At 38.1% G+C, this 23,837-nt stretch overlaps 1 protein-coding gene and 1 long non-coding RNA gene across 2 annotated transcripts; both read right to left on the reverse strand.

The window, feature by feature from the left end:
- Positions 1-7,918: 7,918 nt before the first annotated feature.
- Positions 7,919-13,158, reverse strand: LOC138902174 (uncharacterized). Its single transcript, XR_011412493.1, has 2 exons — positions 13,076-13,158; positions 7,919-7,984 (listed from the first exon to the last, which is right to left on the reverse strand). It is a non-coding gene; the product is annotated as an uncharacterized lncRNA (long non-coding RNA).
- A 232-nt stretch (positions 13,159-13,390) lies between these two features.
- On the reverse strand, positions 13,391-16,752 carry LOC104118983 (uncharacterized protein At4g13200, chloroplastic). The gene is made up of 3 exons (XM_009630370.4): positions 16,425-16,752; positions 14,889-15,043; positions 13,391-13,779 (listed from the first exon to the last, which is right to left on the reverse strand). Exons 1-3 carry the CDS (start codon positions 16,645-16,647, stop codon positions 13,555-13,557), a joined length of 603 nt encoding a protein of 200 aa, XP_009628665.1. The 5' UTR covers positions 16,648-16,752; the 3' UTR covers positions 13,391-13,554.
- Positions 16,753-23,837: the final 7,085 nt, after the last annotated feature.

Here is a 23,837-nt window from a genome sequence, read left to right on the forward strand (position 1 = left end):
ATTTAGATGATATTCCATCACCTGATAATCTTGAAACATCACCAGCTACACCTGATAATGCTAATCAAACTCACAATATTAGGGGTGGAAGTCGTGGTAATACAAGTAGGCCTCCCCTCCCTATTAAGAAGAATCGAAGATTAAGAAGTAAGTGTTGGAATTTTTTTGAATTACTAGAAGAAGATAAAAATTATGTAAGATGTAGAATTCGTAAGGATATTTATAAACATAAGACCGGTAATGGAGGGGGAACGGGTCAACTTCGTAGGCACATGGTAGACAACCACTCTCTTGATTGGGGAGTAGATGAGGAAGATGGGCAACAAAAACTTAACCCGGGTACTGGAGGGTTAATGGGTAAATACGATATTAAGAAAGATGAGGAAGAATTAGCTAAAATGATTGTTTTAGGTTGTTTACCTTTTAGTTTTGCTGCTTTACCATATCTTGTTACTTATATTCAAAGAATTTATAACCCTTTGTTTAAAGGTATTCCTAGAAGTACTTGTAGAGCTGATATCTTTAGGCTTTTTAGACAATATCAGACATATATACATTATTTGTTTGTCAGTCTTTCTTGTAGAATTTCTCTTACTTCTGATATTGGTCGTGCTGTAAATGGTAATGATTATTTGACTGTTACATGCCATTAGGTAGATGGTAATTTTTATATGCAAAAACGTATTATTGCTTTTAAATATGATGAAGATCAAAGTCATACTGGTGCATTTATAAGTAATACTATCCATGAAGTTGCTATATTTTATAATCTTGCAGAAAAAGTTTTGTGTGTGTCATTTGATAATGCTTCTAACAACAATGCTGCTATTACAATATTAAAATTGCATCTACACCCACCATTTCCTGAAATATTTCATGTTAGATGTGCATGTCATATTTATAATTTGATTGTGAAGAGTGGCCTTAAATTATTTAGAGATGATATCACTTTAGTTAGAAGAGTTGTTGGTGTAATTCAAGGAAATTAAATGCATTTAAAGAAAAATATGTACACTATGGACTAAAACCAAGACTCATGCCTGAAGAAATAGTTACTAGGTGGAATTATATTTATTTATTCTTAAAATGTTGTTATAAATATAGAATGCCTATAAGTGAAGTTGTTAATTCTCATTGTACCGATCCTAACCGTTTGTTAATATCTAGAACTTGGGATGTCATTGAAGATGTTGTAAAGTTTTTACAAAAAATTTATGTGGATACACTTGAGTTTTCTAGAGCTTATTATCCTACTATTGCAAATGGTTTAGTTCATATTGCTAAAATTTCTCTTTTACTACATAATTTGAAGAAGAAAGAAGGATATACTTCTGTTGTTGAATCTATGCTAGATAAGTTTAAAAGATATTTCTACCCAATTCCCCCTATTTACCTAATTGATGCTATTTTAAACCCTTATATCAAAATGGCCATTTGTCGCCAATTAATCACTGTTTTATATTCTTATATGGATATTGGACCAACTGAAACTCCTGATATTGACACTTGTATTTCTGATCTATACAAACATTTAGAAATATTATATAATTATTATGCTAACATTGTTGATGCTTCTTCTGTTGTAGATGCAAATATTCCTTCAAGTTCAGTTTCAACATCTGGGACCAGTGCTTTGGATGATAAAGATGGTGTTGAAGATTATTTGATTTGGTCTACACTAGGGGAGCATCAACAAATCAGTAGCAGGAATATTGATGAACTTCAATTATACTTGCAAAAGTCAGCAGAGCCCCGCACAAAGGAATTTCTACCACTGGGTTGGTGGAGGAGCAACTCAAATCAATTTACTGTTCTTTCGGCCATGGCTCGAGACGTGCTAAATGTGCCGATTTCAACAGTCGCATCAAAAAGCGCATTTAGCCAAGCAAGGCAGCAACTAGGAGATACCTGTCATTCATTGGGTAGTAACGCTTTGAAAATTCTAGTGTGCTTCAGAGATTGGATAAGATCAGAACGACGAAATCAAGGGCGTGACGAGGTAGATGAAGCGGAGGACCAAGAAATTGGAGATATAATGGTTTATGGTTCTGATTCAACCAATGCCGGAAATCAAGAACCTCATGTTGATATGGATGAACTTACAAAAATGATTCAAAGCATGTGATGTACTATTTGTTTTTTTATAATTGTTGTAAACTTTTAATTTGCAAGTTCAAAAATAACAAAATCAAAAAAGAACTTGCAACTTAATTTGAAGTATTATATATTATTCAATAAAAATATCAAATAAAAGTTTTCGGAGCTTGATCCTTACATATTGCCTATTGGTCTTATGAAATAATTTTTTGTAGCCACTTACTTTCAATTTTTAATTTTAAAATTATAAAATTCAAATTTAAAATTTAAAATTTTAAACTTCAAAGTTTAATTCTAAGCCTTAAAAGTTTGCAAACACTTAAGTATCAATAACATTGAATAAGAAAAATAAAATTTACTTTAAAAAAAAAAAATCCAAGGCCTGCTAACAACCAGCTAACAGCCTGCTAAGCCCGAACCCGGACAGACAAAAAAAACCCGAAAAAATACAGCCCGCAACGTTAAATGAACGGGCTAATTCTTTTTTGTGTCCAGCCCGTCTCACCCCGCCCGCTAAACACCCATAATTCAAACACTTGCTATTGACTCCATAAAACCAACTAAATTGGATAAAACACTCCTTATGAAAAGGTACAGAAACTCTAATCATCTTACCACACCCCTTAACCCTTAACGATAATAAACTATGTTGAGTTAAGTGGATACCTTATCTTTCATAGAGTTTCAACTCTCTCAAACTCGTCCTTCTTTGACCATTATAGATATTTCCAAAATCACAATGCAATTTATTTCTTTTTCGTTGTTTTTGTGGAAAGTCCATATTGTTTCTTCTAAAGGATTTTTTTAGTCAGAAAATGCATAAAATATTTACCTCAACTCAAGTTCTACATGACTTTCTCGGACATCAAATACATATACACCACGAAGAAGTTAATATCGTCGTTACTTTGAGAAAAACACTATTTTGGCCTCAATCAAAACAAAGTAATTTGGAGAAAAAGAATTACTCCCTCAAGTCCACACCATAAAATGGTCACTTATTGTGGACCGGAGGGCGTAAAGGATACACAAATTATAGTCGCATTATTTGTGTTACTAATTATATCCTACCTTATCGCAGTGTGATCTCTATGATCGGTCTAATTCGCCTGCCCACTTTTATCAATATTATCCTTTTTAGGAAAGTTCAATCGCTGACATACAAGCACCTCACCCTAGAGAGTCCAGAACTTAAATGTGGTTCTTTTTGTCAAGTAGGACGGAAATAAGTGTAAAAAAAGAGTGACTTATCTATGTATAGCGCTCTTTAAAAGAGCGTTATACATATAACTCCTTTAAGAATCGCATTTTATATGGAAGTTTATAAGACATGTAAATATAGCGCTCTATATAAAAAATGCTATATACCGTGCTATACTTACATAAGTATCGTCCCTTCCCTTTCCCCCATGCAGAACTAGAATCCCTCCCTCCATTTTCAAAAATCTTCAGCCCCTCCCCCTGTCACGACCCAACTGGAGGGTCATGACTAGCACCCGGGCCATACTTGCCGAGCACCAACGTACATTTTATCTAACCTTCCTTATTATCTTTAAGGGCCGACAAGATCAATATAAATAGTAGACATGGATCATGAACATCCAACAATGAAAGATAATGTCATGAACATACATAACATGGGACGACAAGACTGTCAAGAAACTATATATAAGGTACGAGCTATCATGATGCCATGAAAGACTATACAACAAAAATCAGCCGAAAAGGCATTCTAAACCATACATAAGTCGACACCTGTCTATGAGCCTCTAAAGGAACATAAGTGCTACAACATTGCCGGAACAGGGCCCCGACATACCCATAATGTCTATAACAAAAATGCATACCAAGACCACGGCAAGTCCGGAGAAGGGATCTCGCCAATAACCGTTGAACTGGACATCCTACTGTGGTGGGGGAGCTACGTCTACCTGTCTATAAGGACCTGCAGCATGACATGCAGCGTCCACAAATAAAAAAGACGTCAGTACGAATAAAGTACTGAGTATGTGAGGCAAGAAAGCATAAGTAAGAACAGTAATGTAAACAAGGATAGAGAATATACAACCTGTGACATCTGGGTACCTCTGAGGGCTACTGACGTGAAATACATGATACATACATATATATACATAAACTTTTAAAACATATGCCTTTGTGGGCATCACCATCATCATATCGTACCCGGCCATAATAGGCTCGGTAAAACGTACCCGGCCATCATAGGGCTCGGTAGAATCGTACCCGGCCACGTGGAGCTCGGTAAAACCTAACTGATCAGTGGTTGCACAATAGGTGCCATACCCGGCCGACTATAGCGCGGCTCGGTAGAGTAAAATAGATACATATATATGATGCATGCTGGACTCATTGGAATCACATTTTGAACCTTTCAGAGTGACGTAAGGTCGGTATCCTTCGTAAATGTTATTAGGATTAACTCTTCATCAAGAATCTTATAAGAATAAGGAACTACCAACAACATTGATAATATAAGAATAAGAGAAGTAACATCAATATCAATTGTTTAATAAGAAGGGCAGCAATGTAAGTACTGCTAGCTTCTAAGAGTAGAGTATCTTTGGGAGCTCGTTCATTACATTATGTACAATCGGAGTCGTGCAAAAGAATGAAAGGGATAGCCTCACATACCTTGTATATACTGCCCAACCTCAAGCTATGCAAATGTCACGACTCCTTAGTCTACAATAAGACAAATGACACTATCATTATCGTTTAAGCGTCGTAACTATTATGTATCGACCACAACCTATTTTACGATGAAACGGACAGCACCTCCCCTATTTATATGACTTCCCACAAGTCAATACAATCACCAAACAGCCCAAACAACATCATTAATAATCATATTGAGCCTCCAAAACAGTCCACCAACCAACAACATTACTACCAAGCCTTTCGATATATATTTCACAAGTTCTAGCTTCAACGACTTAGCTGCAACTTGGATAATCTTAAATATATATAGAGTAAGAGGTTCCTTACCTTTAAACAGAAAGAACAACTCCAATTTGACCTTAATTTTCCACGAAATATCCCTTCAATTCTGCCACAAGAACAAGGAAGCGAAACTAGCAATTAATTCGGGTTTTTCGGCACTAGAATTACTTTAGAAGACTTGAAATCACCTAGGGTTGATATTAAAAACTTGAAGGTGTATTTACAGAACATAAAGCACTTAAAACAACCTCCCACACGAGCTGGAACAACACAAAAATCAGCAACAACAAGAAGAACAAGAAACTTACTAGCGCCACGGGATTCCCGACACTTGATTTGTGTTGTTTGCCCTTTGTTTGGGTCTTGGATCATGAGAGAACCTTGAGAGAGTGTTTTTAGGGTTCTAAGGTCTGAATATACTGAAAATAATGACTTAAAACGGGGTTGAGGTATCTTATATATATCCATATGTCTTAAACCGCCTTTGTGGGCCCCATAGAGAGCAGCTTGGCGCACTCTCGCGAAAACGCAAATATCTCTCTATTCCGAGATCGTATCGACAAACGATTTAATACGTTGGAAACTAGACTCATAGATCTTCAATTTGATAGGTAGATCACCCCGTAATTTCAAGCACATTGGGAGAAAAATGCAGTAACATTTGACCTAAAGTTTAAGTAAAATTATAAACCTAAGTTGCGACAACTTTTATCGACTTTTGTTTCATAACTCGCTTGACTTCAAGACTTATGATGCGGATATTATATGATTCAAATACATTAAAACAAGACCTCTTGGGACAATTAATCACCTCTAGTGTTACCCGAAAATACAGGTTACAACATCCTCGATTCGTTTAACTTCAAATACTTGTTAACCACTCTTATACACCCTTGTATCGTTTAAGACCAATAGGATTAACTTCTTATCATCTCAAAGATAATCTCTTCTTGGATTTATGTCTACTAACTAACGACGTGATCTAAGGTACGCGAATTTGGGTTGTAACACCCCCCCCTCCTATTTTGTCGATAAAAAATTCGAGTGGATCCCACCCGTCCCATAAAAAGACAAGATCGTTGGTCCCACATCCTAGCCATTCATTCCTATTGTTGTGGTTTGCTTGTTTCGGACTCAAATATTCAATTCTTCAACTTTTTGAAAAACATAAATCGAGGTATTCCGATTTAGTTTATGTCGAAACTCGTATAAATAATACATATTAGGTGTTTTGAATGTGTTCCATGTTGTTTTGTATTTTCTTTTACGTTTAAACTTGTATGTTATTTTTATCCGTACTAAGATATTAGTGTTCTAAAAAAATATGTAAAAATTAAGAAATCATTATTATTTGTTAATAAAAATGTTAATAAATTACTTTTACTATTTTATATGTATTTTCGTGAATGTTTTGTGATTAAAATATATTTTTTGATTTTATCTAGTTTAGATTATTTATTTGTTTAAAGACTAGTAATATAGTGCCATTTTAGCTTAGTAAAATGTAGAGCCTTTTAGCGTAGTATCCCTGTTGTTTAAGTATATCTTATACTGATAGATCAAATACAAACTCTGTCCAATATACAAAAATTAATTATTTAATTTACAAACAAACATATAAAATTATGAAACTAACATGTAAAATAATAAAATTGACACACATAAGAATTCAGGATAGTTTGGTGCTACTGGGCCTCAAATATCAAGTCTGGAACCCATATATGAATACTTTGTCCAATTAAATATTGTATAATTATAAAAAATAATTATTTAATTTACAATCAGGCCAAACTCTTTCAGCCGGAACCTGTCCGGCAAAAACTGCTCCAGAATAACCACCCGACGACTGAGGGTTATCCCTACTATGCTTAACCTCATTATTGCGAACGTCTTCGACCTTGACGTACATTTCAAACATTTTTATCACAAGACATTCTCGGTATTCATCCGGAGTCCTAAATAAATCCCTCAAAGTTTCATCATCGTCGATGTTAAACTCAACGTAACAAGCAACCCCTTGCGAAGTGACAGAATACAGATATCTTCCGGTTATTTTAAGGTTCACCGAACGTTTCCTCACACTCATTTTTTTTATATAACAACGATACCAATATATCGTACTCCATTTTAAGTGACAACTTAACATGACACTGTGGAGATAAACTATAGTTCACAGTGTTCCCCCTCCTCCCAATATAATAAAACCCTTATTTTTCGCTCTTTAGACATTATGAAAAAATGCTTGAGAATTTAACAAGAAGAAAAATTTTAACAGGAGTTACGAATATTTTTTGAATGGATTTTTGTAAAATCCTAACGCCTTTAAATAAGGCAATGCCTAGCTCGGGGGGGCTAAATTGTTTTAGGTATAACGCTCTTTTAAAGGGCGCTATACCCATTTGAATTATTGTTATGTTAGTTAAATACAGGAGACTTATTGGTGGGCCCACAAAATAGGTATAGCGCTCTTTAAAAAAGTGTTATACATATAACGCCTTTAATAACAGCGTTATAGATGTATAGCGCTTTTTTAAAGAGCGTTATACCTTAACGTCCAAAACGTCTGTTAATGTATAGCGCTCTTTAAAAGATCATTATACATAGATAAGTCACTCTTTTTTTTTACACTTATTTCCGTCCTACATGGCAAAAAGAATCACATTTAAGTTCTGGACTCCACCCTAGACAAAGAGTACCACCTATTGGCGGTTGTCCATCTTATAGCCTTCCCAAACAATCCTATTATCCGGGGTTGACTTGGATAATGAATGAACCCTTATAGTACCATCTTAAAAATCTATTTTTGTGGTTTTTAAATTAGTTTGTCCTGTAAAAATTTTGATACCAGAGACCATCTTCATTTAAGTTGCTAAATTGAGGCAATTATATATCACGGTAGAGGCATTTTTGCTAATTGCATTTTGTTCTTGTTTGTAATATGGCCATTAATTTGGCTTCTTCTCAAGTGGGGGTCAAATTTTCATGACATTTGTCATGACATAATATCCACTATAACAAATTTTGTGAATCATGACATTTGCCATGATATAATATCCACTATTAGGCCAAAAATTTCTTGCTATAAATAGATGAGCTTCTCCTCATTTGTAAATACACCAATTCAAGAGCTTTTCACTCTTGTCTTTCTTTCTCCTCCTTTATTTCATTATAGAGTATTTTGTAAGAGAGTGAGTGTTGGGAAACACTTGTGTGAACCATTTCTTTGGAGTGATCTTGTGAGGTTATTCTCTTGTGGTATTCTAATTTTGTACTCTTGTTGGTATAGTGAAATTGCTCCATTCCGCTTGTGGACGTAGGTCACCTTGACCGAACTACGTTAAATTTTTGTCTTCTTTATCTTCTTTAATTGCCGTTATTATCAACTTGCATTGTCTTTGTTATTGCCATTATAACATTGTTTGGCTAAATTCTGCACTACCCGGTTTACCGATCCTAACAAATTGGTATCAGAGCCAGATCTAACCGGGTTAGTTTGAATAGCCAAAATGACTCTAACAAAGTCTTATGTTGAGAAATTTGACCGGAGTGCAAACTTCGGAATGTGGAAATTAAAGATGAAAGTTATCCTAATTCGGGATGGCTTAGATTTGGCACTGCAAGAAAAGGAGAAGATGCCAGATAAAATGACGGACGAGGAGTTCGCCGTCGTAGACAAAAAGACAAAAACAGGTATTATTTTAAATCTTTCAAATGAGGTTTTGCGTGAAGTTGCAGCAGAAAGCTCAGCCAAAGGCATATGGGAAAAGCTTAAAAATCTATATATGAAAAGAACAGTAGAAAACAGGCTTTACCTAAAGCAAAAGCTCTACACTTTTCGTATGGATGAATGTATCTCTATACTTACACATCTTGATACTTTTGATTCTCTTCTTATGAATTTAAGTAACATAGATGTTGAAATCAAAGATGAGGATCAAGCCGTGTTATTGCTTGTTTCCTTACCCCAGTCGTTTAAACATATAAGAGATACTATGCTTTATGGAAAGAATAATATCTCTTATAAAGATATCAAATTTATTTTGAAATCAAAAGAACAAATAGATAGAGATATTACTGGGGAAACTAGTGGGAACCAAGGGGAAGACTTATTCATAAGAGGTAGATCCAATAAGAAAGATTCAAGTAGTGAGAAACCTAAATCAAGGTCAAAATCCAGATACAGAAATGTCATGTGCAAATATTGACATAAGAAAGGTCACATTATTTCTGAATGCTTTAAATATAAAACAAAGAAAAGCATACAGAAAATAAAAATGAGCATAAAAATATTGACACTGCCGAAGCAAGTGTAGATGCTGATGAGACTGAAGGAACTATTTTTTTAGCAACTAATAATAGTTTCAAATCTAACAATGAGTGAATTTTAGATTCGGGTTGTTCTTATCATATGTGTCCCAATCGGGATTTATTTACTACATATGAATCTATTGGAGGTGAAGTTGTATTGATGGGCAACAATGCTGCCTGCAAATTATTGGAAAAGGTACAGTCCGAATCAAAATGTACGATGGTGTGGTAAGAACTCTCACCGATGTTAGACATGTTCTTGACTTGAAGAAAAATCTCATCTCTTTGGGCACTCTAGAATCTATTGGGTGCAAGTACACAGGTGAAGGTGGAGTTCTGAAAATTTCTCATGGTGCTCTTGTGATCATGAAAGCACGCAGATCTGGTACGTTGTATACTCTTTTGGGATCTACTGTTACAGGTTCTGCTGCAGTTTCAATATCAGATAAATCAGATTCTGACATCACCAAATTGTGGCATTTGCGATTGGGGCATATGAGTGAAAAAGGTATTTCCATCCTCAGCAAAAGAGGTCTCTTATGTGGCCAAAGTACCGAAAATATGGAGTTTCGTGAACATTGTGTGTTCGGGAAGCAGAAAAGAGTCAGCTTCAAATCTCCAGCGATTCATAGAACAAAAGGTACTTTAGATTACATTCATTCAGATCTTTGGGGTCCTCCATGTACCCCATCAAAAGGTGGTGCCCGGTATATGTTAACTTTCATTGATGATTATTTAAGGAAAGTTTGGGTTTATTTCTTGAAAAATAAAAGTGATGTTTTCTTAAATTTCAAACAATGGAAAGTTTTGATTGAGAAGCAAACAGGAAAACAGGTTAAGCGGCTTAGAACAGATAATGGCTTGAAATTTTGTAATGATGAATTCAACGAATTTTGCAAGAATAAAGGAATTGCTCGACATCGTACTGTGAGAATGATACCTCAGCAAAATAGTGTGACAGAAAGGATGAATAGAACTCTTTTGGAAAGGGCTCGTTGCATGATTTCAAATGCTGGGTTGACAAACGCCTTTTGGGCAGAAGCTATCTCTACAACTTATTATATTGTCAACCGAGCTCCTTCTGCACCTTTGAACTTTAAAACTCCAGAGTAGATGTGGTCAGGTACTCGTGCTAATTATTCTAATTTAAAGATATTTGGTTGTCCTGCATATATGCATTTAAATGATTGAAAATTAGAGCCAAGGGCTAAAAAGTGCATTTTCCTTGTGTATGCATCTGGGGTGAAAGGATACTGACTATGGTATCCTGATCCCACGACACCAAAATTTATAATTAGCAGAGATGTAACCTTTGATGAATCCTCTATGTTACATTCTAGAAAAGAGTCTTCTAGTTCTTGTAATACAGATAAAGGAAAGAGTACACATAACCAAGTGGAGATTAAGATTGGCATTCCTTCTGAGCCAAGCTCATCAACTTTGGAGCAAAATACAGTTGAAACTCCTGAAGTTGAGACTCCTGAAGTTGAACCAAAAAAAGAAGAGTATTCTATAGCCAAACATAGACCAAGAAGAGAAGGTAAACAACCATTAAGGTTCGGAGATTATGTTGCATTGGCTTTTTCAGTTGCACAGGAAACTGAAAAAATTGGAGAACCATCAAAATATTCAGAAGCAGTTTCTGGTGCTGACTCAGCCAAGTGGCTGATTGCAATGAATGAAGAAATTGAGTCTCTCCACAAAAATGGTACTTGGTCTCTTGTGAAGCCGCTATTAGGAAAAAGAATTGTTGGTTGTAAATGGGTCTTCAAGAAAAAGGATGGCATTACAGGGGTTGAAGATACGAGGTATAAGGCACGATTAGTTGCAACGGGCTATAATCAGGTACAAGGAGTTGATTTTAATGAAATTTTCTCACCTGTTGTTAAACATAGCTCTATTCGTATCTTGCTTGCCTTCGTTGCCATGTATGATTTGGAATTAGAATAACTTGATGTTAAGACAGTTTTCTTACATGGCGAACTTGAGAAAATCCTTGTACGGATTAAAGCAGTCTCCAAGATAATGGTATAAAAGGTTTGATTCCTTTATGTTGGGTCATGGTTATTCGAGGAGCATGTATGATAGTTGTATTTACTTCCGGAAGTTAAATGATGGTTCATTTGTGTACCTATTATTATATGTTGATGACATGCTCATTGCTGCTAAGGATTTAACAGAAATTCACAATTTGAAAGGTCAGCTGAAAAGTGAATTTGAGATGAAAAGATTTGGGAGTAGCTAAGAAAATCCTTGGCATGGAGATCAAAAGAGATCGAAAAGCCAACAGGCTATTTCTGACCTAGAAGAAGTACTTGGAGAAAGTCTTGGAGAGGTTTGGCATGAAAGATGCTAAACCAGTTAGTACCCCTCTTGCTGCTCATTTTAAGTTATCAGTTGCTCAATCCCCGCAGTTAGAGGAAGAAGAGAGGTACATGGCACAAGTTTCTTATTCCAGTGCAGTCGGCAGTATTATGTATGCAATTATTTGTACACGTCCAGACATTTCACAAGCAGTGAGTGTGATAAGCCGGTATATGGCTTGCCCTGGTAAAGCACATTGGCAGGCTGTGAAATGGATTCTCAGATACTTGCGAGGTACTTCAAACACACGTTTGGAGTTTGGGAGAAATACTAACACTTTGGTTGGTTTTGTAGACTCAGATTATACAGGTGATCTTGACAAAAGAAGATCACTGACATGCTATGTATTTTGCATTGGTGGTTGCGTTATTAGTTGGAAAGCTACATTACAACATGTAGTAGCTTTATCTACTACCGAAGCAGAATATATGGCAGTGACCGAGGCAATCAAAGAAGTCTTATAGTTAAAGGGTCTATTTGCGGAACTCAGTTCACACCAAGGTGGTCTTACCATTTTCTGTGATAGTCAAAGTGTCATTCACTTGACTAAAGATCAAATGTATCATAAGAGGACGAAGCACATTGATATAAAATATCATTTCATCCGAGAAACCATTGATGAAGGAAAAGTCTTTGTTCAGAAGTTCAACATTAGAGACAATCATGCTGACATATTCACAAAACCTCTTCCAGTGTCCAAGTTCAAGCTTTTGCGTGAACTTGCTTGGCATTTATGAAGAATGATTTTGCCCATTGGGGGTTTTGCGGAGAAGGTGGAGCAAATTTACTATATATAAGCCGAAATTAGGCCAAGGTGGAGATTTGTAATATGGCCATTAATTTGGCTTCTTCTCAAGTGGGAGCCAAATTTTCATGACATTTGTCATGACATAATATTCACTATAACAAATTTTGTGGATCATGACATTTGCCATGACATAATATCCACTATTAGGCCAAAAATTTCTTGTTATAAATAGAGGAGTCTCCTCATTTGTAAACACATCAATTTAAGAGTTTTTCACTCTTGTCTTTCTTTCTACTACTTTATTTCATTATATAGTATTTTGTGAGAGAGTGAGTGTTGGGAAACACTTGTGTGAACTCTTTCTTTGGAGTGATCTTGTAAGGTTATTCTCTTGGGGTATTCTAATTTTGTACTCTTGTTGGTATAGTGAAATTGATCCTCTGCTTGTGGCCGTAGGTCACCTTGACCGAACCTCGTTAAATTTTTGTCTTCTTTATCTTCTTTAATTGCCGTTATTATCAACTTGCATTGTCTTTGTTATTGTCATTATAACATTGTTTGGCTAAATTTCGCACTACCCGATTTACCGATCCTAACATTGTTCCAAAGCAAAGTTATCACTTGTGACCAGAAACGATAATGAGAAGGAAAAGGAATTATGTAGCTAAAACTGTTCGAGGACTGTGGAATTCAATTTTACTTTAGATCTGAAAATAATATGTATGACCAACTTCGAAATCACTTCACAACATTAGTTTCTTTCATCTGTAGGTTAAAGAACGTCTTGATTTGACGATAGCTTTTATCTATAATACAAATTTCTACAGCAGTAAATCAGGTCTAGAGACTTCAGGTAACACAACTGACACTAATATTGTACTCGAAGCAATGAAGCATTATTTACTGTCCAAGGAGAAAAGGTATAATATTAATGGTGAAATGACAGTCTCTCAAGAAAATTTTCTTTGCTCTCCTACAAGTATAATATTGTTTCATTGAATATATAATCTAAGCTAGGGTGTAGGATAACAAGATTACATCACGATGATAAACACAAACGTATAACAACAGAAACATCAGTCTCCGTTTGACAGCCCTAGCTTAGAGTCCTTGCTTCCATCTTCTGAATCAATCTTAGCAGGTTGGGAATTTATGCTTGTTTGTGGACTAGTTGCTGAATTAACACTAGTACCAGCTGTCGATGTATCTGCTGCAAACGAGTTGGGAATAAGTCCCTGTGTATCCATTGTTTCACGTGCTGCTTTCTCTTTGGCTTGTTTTGCTCTTTCAAGAACCTCCTCCTGTTTTGCACAAACCTTTTATGGTTAGACATTTCTACTAAAGTTGTGCATAAACTTCATCCACTATTTGTTCTGGATGGAACAACTCTAGACAACCAGAAAAGAATTTTCATAGTGATCATGCTTAGCCTGTGTATAATATTTTCCTGTACTGTATAAGGGAGTCATGGCTTCTCAAGAGACAAGAAATTGGTTCTGCAATTCATAATCTCAGGGGAGCTCAATTGCATACAAACTCAAGTGGTTCTAGCAAGCTTCTCCCGGTAAAAATATATAAAAGCGTTCACGATATATTTTACCTTCATCTGGGACTTCAGTTAATTGAGGTTTAATTATATCAGTTGAAGACATAGTTAACTAAATAAAAGAAGTGCACTCTCTAACAGAGTAAGTTTTTAGATGAGATGGTCACACATTTCAACATGGCATGAGAGCAAGCAGAACTCATGGGTTCGAGTCTCACCATCAACATTATTAGAAAATAATTTTCACGTACTTATCCCATAAAAAAAGACCGCACATGAGGAGGCGTGTTGAAAACATAATTAAGTAAATAAAAAATATGTTCTAATGGAGAAAACGGAAGGAGAATACACTCATACAGGTTTGGAGTTGTTCAACAGCATAGAAATGGAAGTGATGCATCAAATCGTATACGTTGCCCATAAGCTGCAGCAGTCCCAAAATTAACAGGGAAGACCAAGAAAATACGCTGCTTCTTCAACAAGATATGTCTGAATAACAAGCAGGAACATAAATTTTTTTGAACCCTCTCCTATCAAGTCCACTGGTTGTTTGGATTACGGGAAAAAGCTAGAACTTTGCTGAAGAATTGGAAGGTAGTCATTATGACACATAACTTTAGTAAAAAAATCTTTAAAAACCTAATTATGTGTAGACCAAAAGGAAATATTGGGCTCTCTTTGCAGGTTATGCTAAATTTCAGCTTTATCTAATTTTTAACAAGTTTCCTTGATACTGTTGGTGAAGCCATATGCCACTATTAAATGTCATTGAATAAGGGCCTCCTGAAGAAAACTAAAACCAATCTCTCATAACATTCTTGTTAACTTATAGCTTCTAGGTTTCCTACTTGAACTACTTAATACCTGAAAGTCCTGAACTTGCTTTTGTTGCTCTGCTTGCAATCTGCCAACTGTACTTAGGAACTCCCCAACTGTAGACTCTATGCGCTCGGTAACTGCTTCTGCCAGAGCTTTTCCTAAGAAGAATGCATCAAGGATATTCTTACTCTCATTTTCACCTGCCAAAGAGATGTTTTTAGCTCAATGGTTCAAGAGTGAAAGATATGCGGGAATTTAGAGGAGACTGTGATGAAACAACAAAATTAGTTAAAATTTACTGTTGAAATCCAAAAGCCAACCCCCATAGACTCCTCCCTCCCCAACCAACCAAGACAAAAGCAAGTGGAAAAAGAAAGTTGAAAGTCTTAAGACAAGCCAAAAAGAAATGGGAAGAGCTAAAGAAAGGTGTATTCACAATCTCACGCTACAAACCAAGTTTCTTTTAAACACTACTACAAATCATAAAAAATGGGACTCCTCAAATGGAGCCAAGAGAAAATCCAGGAATGGCAGAGAAGAAAACTGAAAAACTACTTACCCTTAAAAAGAAAAAAACTGAAGAAATTGTAAAGAAAAATGAAATCTCCAAAAGAGAAGAACTTCTCTATGACCAATCATGTGAGTACCCCATAGGAATTGTACTTGCTACTTCCTTTGGTCACTCTCTGATCATCCCAGCTATAATCACATACTCATAGCTTCTAATCAATAACTTCTCTATGACCAATCATGTGAGTACCCCATAGGAACTAGTTTAACACAAGATAGGGCATGGATAGTAAAACAGTCCAAAGGCTAGGCAGGAAATCCTGTAACTCTTTCAATCATCCTTCGCTAAACAATAATTTCTAGCAAACAAGTAGTACATCACAACACCAAGTTACTTCCGAGGACGAAGGATATAGCCAAATTCGAGTAAGAGGTGATATTCCCGTTGAAAATTAAAAAGTTATACTGAAGTAGCAACAAACAGATGATGGCAAATGATCATATCATGAAACAATTCAAGTTAGCTAAGACAGTTTTCAAAAGCAGAAACCATGAGTCAACGGATGAATATGGACACACAAAGTTTTGTTTTTTGAGTTTTAAGTTTTATGAACTGGCACCGTAAAAAATCTTTATACAACTAAATCATTATCATAAGCATCAACTCCTAACTGGTTAAAAATGGTACGTAACCTGTTAAACTACACTGAGTGAGTAAAAAAGCTATACACTGTCATTGTATATAACTTAAATCATTCTTTTAATCTCCCCCCCCCCCAAAAAAAAACTCTCCGGGATCAATAGTGATTCCTAATTACTCCTTGTGATTCGAACCCCCAACTAACCAATTAGACAGTTTGCAAAAGGGGAAACTGTAAAATTATTACCACGGATATCACAGAAACAAAAGACGGATCCAAGATTTTGAGTCAGTACCATTTAAGTCACTAATGCCACATAAGCGGGCAATATCACAAACACTTAGTGGGTGACAGTAACTTAGTATGAATATAACAAATTGTTCAACTATACCCTCGACCAAGATAGATCCGCAAAAGGGATTGGACGTACCGGGAGAAGGGCCGCCAGGAGTTGAGCTGCAATTACAAGTGAAAGAGTGAGCTGTAACACTTTTTGCCGAGGTGGTGAGCTTGATATTAAGGGAAGAGAAAGGATGGGTAGTTGGAAAAAGAAGAGCAGAGGAATTCCAACGTTGGAGCCGAGGAGGTTTAGATTGAGTGGGAGAAGAATAAAGTAGTGAGGAGGATAAGGATGCTGGAACTACCCGACTCATATTTCCTCTTTTCTTGGAAGTTGGCTTTCACTTCCAGATCCGATTGATTGATTCTCGGATGGGTTTCTCCTGCTTTGTGGACATGTAGTGGTCAGGCGCCGCTCAAGTACATGCGGGCCCTAAATGCAAAATTAAATATTAGGCCTAAGTTTTTAGAAAAAAGTTATACTCGCTCCGTTCAATTTTGCTTGGCAAGGATACTAAAAAAAGATTTTATTTTTTCTTATCACTTTACACATATAAAGAGAATGATCAAAAAAAAAATTGTTATACTCACAGTATTTATTACTCATTTCAAATTATTTTTTCAAATCCAATAAAATATGCATCAATTAATATGAGTATCATGGTAAATTATGCACTTCATTTATTATTTCTTAAGGGGCGTGAAAAGTCAAAGCGTGCCAAGTAAAAGTGAACGGAAGGAGTAACATATATTCTTATTTGAAATCTATTCTTTTAGATTTTTGAGATATAAAGTTGTTAATAATTTTTTTTATTTTTTAACAATTCTTTTTCAATTGATATTATAGTCAATTCACTTAGTTTTTCTTGAGATATTGTTGATTTTAGATAAGATATTATAGAGCAAAACAAGTATAGAAGTATTGAAAGTTTAAAAGTATTGTTGAACGCTTAAACTAGTAAAATCTTGAAGAAAGAATGTGAATAAGAATATTAAAGAGAAAGACAAAAAAATATGTAGGGGTTTTTGAAATATGAAGATATTGGGAAAAAAAAGATTGACTTGAATAAATTAAGAAAGGGAGAGTAAATATTTTATACGTTATCTAATGAAGGAGTAAATAATAAAAAATTAAAACATTGAAAAAACTATTCATCTACCCATTTTTAAGCAAGTCAAATTATTATTTTATTTATATACAAGGAGCTTTTTTTTCTTTTACACTAAAAACTCTACTTTTGTATTAAAAGTACTAAATATTATTTTTTAAATACCTATAAATCTATTATTTTTTAGAAAACGGGGTCCCCAAATTTGGGGGCCTAAGGCATAAGCTTTACTTCTCGTAACGTTAGAGCCGGCCTCGGTGGTGTTGTACTCTTTTGTTTTCTCAAATTTTCGAAATTATCTTATTTTCTGACTCGTTTTCTTTTTCCTGGAAGATGGAACTTATTGGGAAGAAAGATTAGGTGAAATTAATTTTTTTTTAAATTAAAATATAGGTATTGAGGAATTATATACTTAGACGGCATTCTTTTCTTTGTCTTTTTATAATACTAGTATTATTTGGGAAAACTCAAAGAAATTTTTGTTTGATTACAGTTTTTCAAACACTTCAAAAAATATTTGAGCTAAAAAAGTTTGTGATCGTAGTACTTTTCATCTAGGTCTAAATATGTAAATTAGCTATAGAATGTCTGTGATGTGCAGTATTTTTGTGTAACTTTTAAATAATTTTATTTTAAGTATTCTAGTTTATGGCGGAAGTCATACTGAAAATTAAATATTTTGGCTCTTGTACTTTAAATTATGTCATCCTTTTAGGAATAAAAAGATTAAATTGTAAAAAAAAAATCATATCATAATGATAAAATACTTTTGAAATGTTAGTTAAAAGTACACTTTGTAGTTTGTTCGACTCTCTCAAGAGGAAAAGTGACAAAAGTTTTTTGATTGATGGAGTAAATTTTAAGTTAAAATATTGTATAAGTATTCGAGATGAATTGTCTTTGTAGTCGGAAAAAGAAAAGGGATTACCTCATATTAGAATTTCAAACTTTAAAGTATGAGGAGGTTCAGTCCGTTTTTCTATATTTATTTTTTTGGATAGGAATCAGACAAATCCCACATGGAACCAAAATGAAGACATGAATAAATTAAATAATCAATACTTATATTATAGTGATAAGAGAAATTATTTCATTCATTAGGATTGTTATTGCAAAAATAATATTGTTATCATGGTTTGTAAAACATAATTCTTGATCATCTGAAATGATTCGACTAGTGTAAAACGTGTTGAATCATCTTGAACTTTCTATGTAAAATAGCTTTTGACCATACGAAAGGCGATAAATAACGTAAACAATGTGTTGGCCCCCTTTTTGACATTTAATTAGAGGGGTTGGCAAGCTAAGGGAGGAAACATCAAACGGCTTTTAACCTGACTTTCCAATGAGGTTAATTTGGAGCTTCTAATAAACAAGGATGGAAAGAGACTTGTTTCAGTAGTACTGTTACGCGGCGCCTTCCTGAAGTTCCTTGGAAGGGCGACGTAAGGCTAAGCAACCGATGTCAGTACGGTTGCCGTCCGCCAACTGAGGTCCCCTCCGTACGCTAGACTAGATTGTCAGTGCCGTACGGGAAAACCAATGTCGTGAGCAATTGAAAGAGAGCAGAAAAGAGAATTGAGAATGAAAGAAAGCTTGATTGCATTGAATGAAAGCTATTACAGAAAACAAGACGGTGTCGGGGGGGAGAGACACCAGTACAGAGAATTGTTTGCTTGCTTGAAAGTTTTGATTGCTTGGTCCCCCTTAATAATGCTTAAAAAAAATAAACCAAAGTTACATGACTAGACCTATGAAAGCTGGAAAATCACACTTAAAGAAAATGCAGCAAAACTACTCTATATTTACAATGAAAAGGACTTAGTCTTCTACAAAGCAGCAACAAGTCCATTGGCAGCAACTTTGTCTTTAGCATCAGGGTCTGCGCGCGCGGCGCTGTTGGCTTTTGCCTGTGGCTGGGCGCTGGCGATGGCTATCGGTGGGGCGACAGAGGCACATGCGCGCTTGTCACTTGGAGCTGCCGAGACCACGGGGCCGACCGTGGCGACGGGCGTTGGGAGGCTGGCCAGGACGCCACGGGGCGCGTCCAAGGGATCATGGGGCATGGCTGGAAAGCCGCCCATGACATTCTCCCCCACCTGAGTTGGCGACGTCCTCGGCGCCTTCCTTGCAAGGTAATCATCAATCAGGCTCTTGTAGGCTTTGAGGTTTGTTCCCCTCTCCCAAGTATTCTCCTCTGCATCACATCCCTGCCATTTTACCAAGAACTCCTGGTGATCTTTTCTTGAGGCGTGAATCACTCGATCATCAAGAATAGCTTCAGCACGCCTTTTCCCGGTTGAATTGGGGCCTCGAATACTTGGTACTGTGAGTTGGCTTCGTGAAGGATCCTCCATATCTTCCCGAAAAGGTTTCAGGAGACTGACATGGAAAACAGGATGGATTTTCCACCAAGCTGGGGTATCCACCCGGTATGCAACTTTCCCAATGCGCCTTTCAATGGACAAGGGTCCAATATATTTTTGCAATAGGCGAGGGTCATGGACCCCTGCAAACAAGTACCGCTTTGGGATTTTGACCATCACTTTGTCTCCCACCTGATATTCCACAAAGCGGCGATTCTGATCAGCATGCCTCTTCATCCGCTTTTGGGCTTTGACAAGATAGCTCCGCACTATCTCCAAATTTTGCTTCCATTCTTTAGAGAAGCTAGCAGCCCGAGGAGATTTTGACATGTTTGGTGCATTCACTGTGTGTGGGAGTAGCGGTTGCTGTCCGGTAACAATCTCAAAAGCGCTTTTGTTGGTACTTGAGCTCTTTTGTGAATTGAAACACAGTTGAGCAGCATCCATAAGCTTCACCCAATTCTTCTGAGATCCGGTCACAAAGTGCCGGAGATATTCCTCTAGCATGCCATTGAATCGCTCCGTCTGGCCATCAGATTGCGGATGAAAACTTGAGTTGTGACTCAATTTCGACCCGAGGCACTTAAAGAGTTGGGTCCAAAAATTGCTAGTGAAGCGTGAATCGCGATCACTAACAATGTCTTTAGGTAAGCCCCAATATTTGACGACATGAGAGAAGAATAGTCGAGCTGTATCTTCTGCTGATATATATTGTGGGGTTGCTATAAAGGTAGCATACTTGGAAAACCGATCCACCACAACCAAGATAGTTGTGAGATCTCCGACCTTGGGCAATCCGGTGATGAAATCCAGGGAAACGCTTTCCCAAGGTCTTTTTGGTACAGCTAGTGGTTCCAAGAGCCCTGCCTGCGTCAAGCGGTCTGACTTATCTTTCTGGCATACTAGACAAGTCTTCACATATTGAGCGACGTCATCGACCATTTGAGGCCAATAATATGCACGGCGAAGTAATGTCATGGTGCGTTCCTCGCCGGGATGACCGGCCCACAAAGTATCATGGCATTCTGCAAGAAGAGTCCGTCGCAGATCTCCTCCTTTAGGGACATAAAGTCGGTTCCCTTTCACCTTCAGGAACCCATCTTCGGTGTAGAACTGGCGAGTCTTGCCCTGTCCTACCAAATCAACCAAATACTGTGCAGCAGGATCCTTGATGAGTAGATCCTGTATCTGGTCTTTGATGGTGGTGGTTACTTCGCTTCCCTTTAGGGCGGCGAGTACACATATCGATGCTAGATCGGATCTCCGACTGAGTGCATCAGCAACATGATTGGTCTTTCCACTTCGGTACTCCAGGTTGAAGTGAAATTCTGCTAGGAGTTCCTGCCACCTAGCCTGTCGTCCATTCAACTTTGGCTGGGTCATGAAATGGCTAACGGCTGTGTTGTCTATCTTGACCACGAATGGGGTTCCCAGTAGATAATGCCTCCAAAGGCGTAAGCAATGAACGACAGCCAATAACTCTTTCTCATGGGCGGCATAGCGCCGCTCTACATCCTTCAGTTTCCGACTCTCGTACGCTACGGGATGCCCTTCTTGTAGCAATACTCCACCAAGTGCATAGTCGGAGGCATCCGTTTCCACTTCGAATGGCTTGGCCAAGTCAGGGAGGGCCAAGACTGGGCTACTAGACATAGCCATCTTCAATGCGTCGAAGGCCTCTGCCCTCTTGGGGCCCCAATCCCACGGGGTGGCCTTCTTGAGAAGTTCTGTCAGCGGCACTGCAATGAGAGAGTAACCTTTCACAAACCGCCGATAGAAATTGCATAGGCCAAGGAACGACCTCAAGGCATGTATATCCTTAGGAGGCGGCCATTCTGTAATGGCATGAATCTTCTGCTGGTCCATCTTGATCCTTCCTTCCTCGATGACATGTCCGAGGAAGTCAATTTGTTTCTGAGCAAAGGAGCACTTGGATAGCTTCGCATATAATTCGTGCTCCCGCAATCGGGCTAGGACCTTCCGCAAATGTTCCAGATGTTCTTCTAGTGTCTGGCTATATACCACAATGTCATCCAAATAAACCACGACAAATTCATCAATGTATTCCCGAAAGACTTGGTTCATCAGGGTGCAAAATGTGGCTGGCGCGTTAGTCAAGCCAAAGGGCATCACCAGGAAGTCGTACGACCCATATCTTGTCACACAGGTCGTCTTGTGCTCATCGCCATCTGCAATCCGAACTTGCCAATAACTTGTCCTCAGGTCTATCTTGGTGAATACCGTCGCACCACCCAGTCTATCAAACAAGTCTGCCATTAGCGGAATAGGGTACTTGTTTTTCACGGTGATTTTGTTTAGAGCCCGGTAATCCACGCAGAGTCGTAGACTACCATCATGTTTCTTTTGGAATAGCACAGGGGACCCGTATGGGGACTTGGAGGGTACAATGATCCCTGTGTCTAGCATTTCCGTCAATTGTCTCCGAAGCTCGGTGAGTTCGGGTTGTGACATTCTGTATGGCGCCCGGGCAGGTGGCTTCGCACCCGGCACCAACTCAATCTCATGGTCCACAGTTCGCCTAGGCGGAAGGCGCTTTGGCATGTCTTGTGGCATGATGTCTTCAAATTCCAGAAGCAACTCCTTCACGGGTGCAGGAATGGGACCCGAGGAGCGTTCTATATCTTCCATGCAGAGGGTAGCCAGGAACGTGGGTTCATGTCTCTTTACCCCCTTCTTCAACTGCAAGGCCGAGATGTTCTCGGCTGCCATCTTCATGGGAATGCACGGAATAATGCAGGGCTTGGCCCCATTTGCTCCCATCATCAGCAGCATGTCCGCATATGGTGCGGGCATGGTGTTGGTCTGTCTCAGGAATTCCAACCCCACTATTAGCTCAAAGTCATCTATGATCACTACGCGCAGGTTGAACTTTCCTTCATAAGGGCCAAGCTTTACTGGTACTTCTTTGGCTATTCCACCCACTGGTTGAGGTGGTGAGTTGATAGCCTTTACACGACCTTTGCCCTTTCCTACAACTAGTCCAAGACGCTCCACCTGAGTAGAGGCTAAGTAGTTGTGAGTGGCACCCGTGTCTATCATTGCTCGAATGGGCTTACCATTTACCTTCATGTCAACGAACATTAAGGTCCTCTCTTGATGAGGAGGAGTCCTCAAATTCGCCTTCTTATTTCCTTTCCTGGCAATTGGACAGGGGTCCTTCTTCTTGCGGATACGGCACTGGTTCCCGCTAAGGGCTCAGAAATGGAGCCAACAATTGCATTGAATGCACCTACTGGCTCAGTCTGATCCGCATCATCGTCGTCGTCATCCGTCCCATCCTCAAAAGATTGATGGGCGTTCATCTGTGCCTGTGGACATTCATTATTCCAATGTGGTCCGCCGCAATGACGACATCCTGAGGGGGGCTTCCTCCCCCGATCATTGTTGTTAGATGCAGCACTAGTACTGCCGGAAGAGGGAGCCTTGTGTTTGGGTGCACTCCGATCTCCTCCACTTCTGCTAGGGCCACCAGTGTTTGGTTGGCCCCTTTGTATCCTCCCCGGACATGCTGTTGAGGCCTATCCTTCCGGGCTTCCACTTGGTAATCCCCAAGGCACTCTGCGGCTTGGATTGCCTTAGGCAAAGTGTCTACCATTTGTCTCTGCAACTCCATCCGTGCATAAGGTTTCAACCCTTCCAGGAAGGTGAAGAGTTTGTCTTTGTCCCCCATGTCACGGATGTTCAGCATGAGCGCGGAGAATTCCCGCACGTAATCTCGCACTGACTTGGTCTGGCGAAGCTCCCGCAACTTTCTCCTGGCATTGTACTCAACATTTTCGGGGAAGAACTGTAGGCGTATGGCTGCCTTCAGTTCCGCCCATGTCTCGAGGGCATCTTCGCCAGCCTTGATGGCTTCATACTTTACCCGCCACCAGAGTTTGGCATCACCCTGAAGATACATGGCAGCAGTTGCTACCTTCTTAGCTTCTTCTAGGCCTCCCACGGCATCGAAGTATTGCTCAATGTCGAAAATGAAATTTTCCACTTCTTTGGCATTTCGAGCTCCAC

Source organism: Nicotiana tomentosiformis, chromosome 1 (assembly GCF_000390325.3).
Source record: "Nicotiana tomentosiformis chromosome 1, ASM39032v3, whole genome shotgun sequence".
In the NCBI taxonomy this organism is placed as follows: domain Eukaryota; kingdom Viridiplantae; phylum Streptophyta; class Magnoliopsida; order Solanales; family Solanaceae; genus Nicotiana; species Nicotiana tomentosiformis.

Bases quoted from the DNA above. Each gene is read 5' to 3' on its own strand.
- LOC104118983 (XM_009630370.4), bottom strand. From the start codon at position 16,647: ATGAGTCGGGTAGTTCCAGCATCCTTATCCTCCTCACTACTTTATTCT. The intron at 15,044-16,424 runs GTACGTCCAATC...TCTCTTTGGCAG, and splicing joins TCCTGGCGGCCCTTCTCCCG to GTGAAAATGAGAGTAAGAAT. The intron at 13,780-14,888 runs GTATTAAGTAGT...TGTGCAAAACAG, and splicing joins AGCAAGTTCAGGACTTTCAG to GAGGAGGTTCTTGAAAGAGC.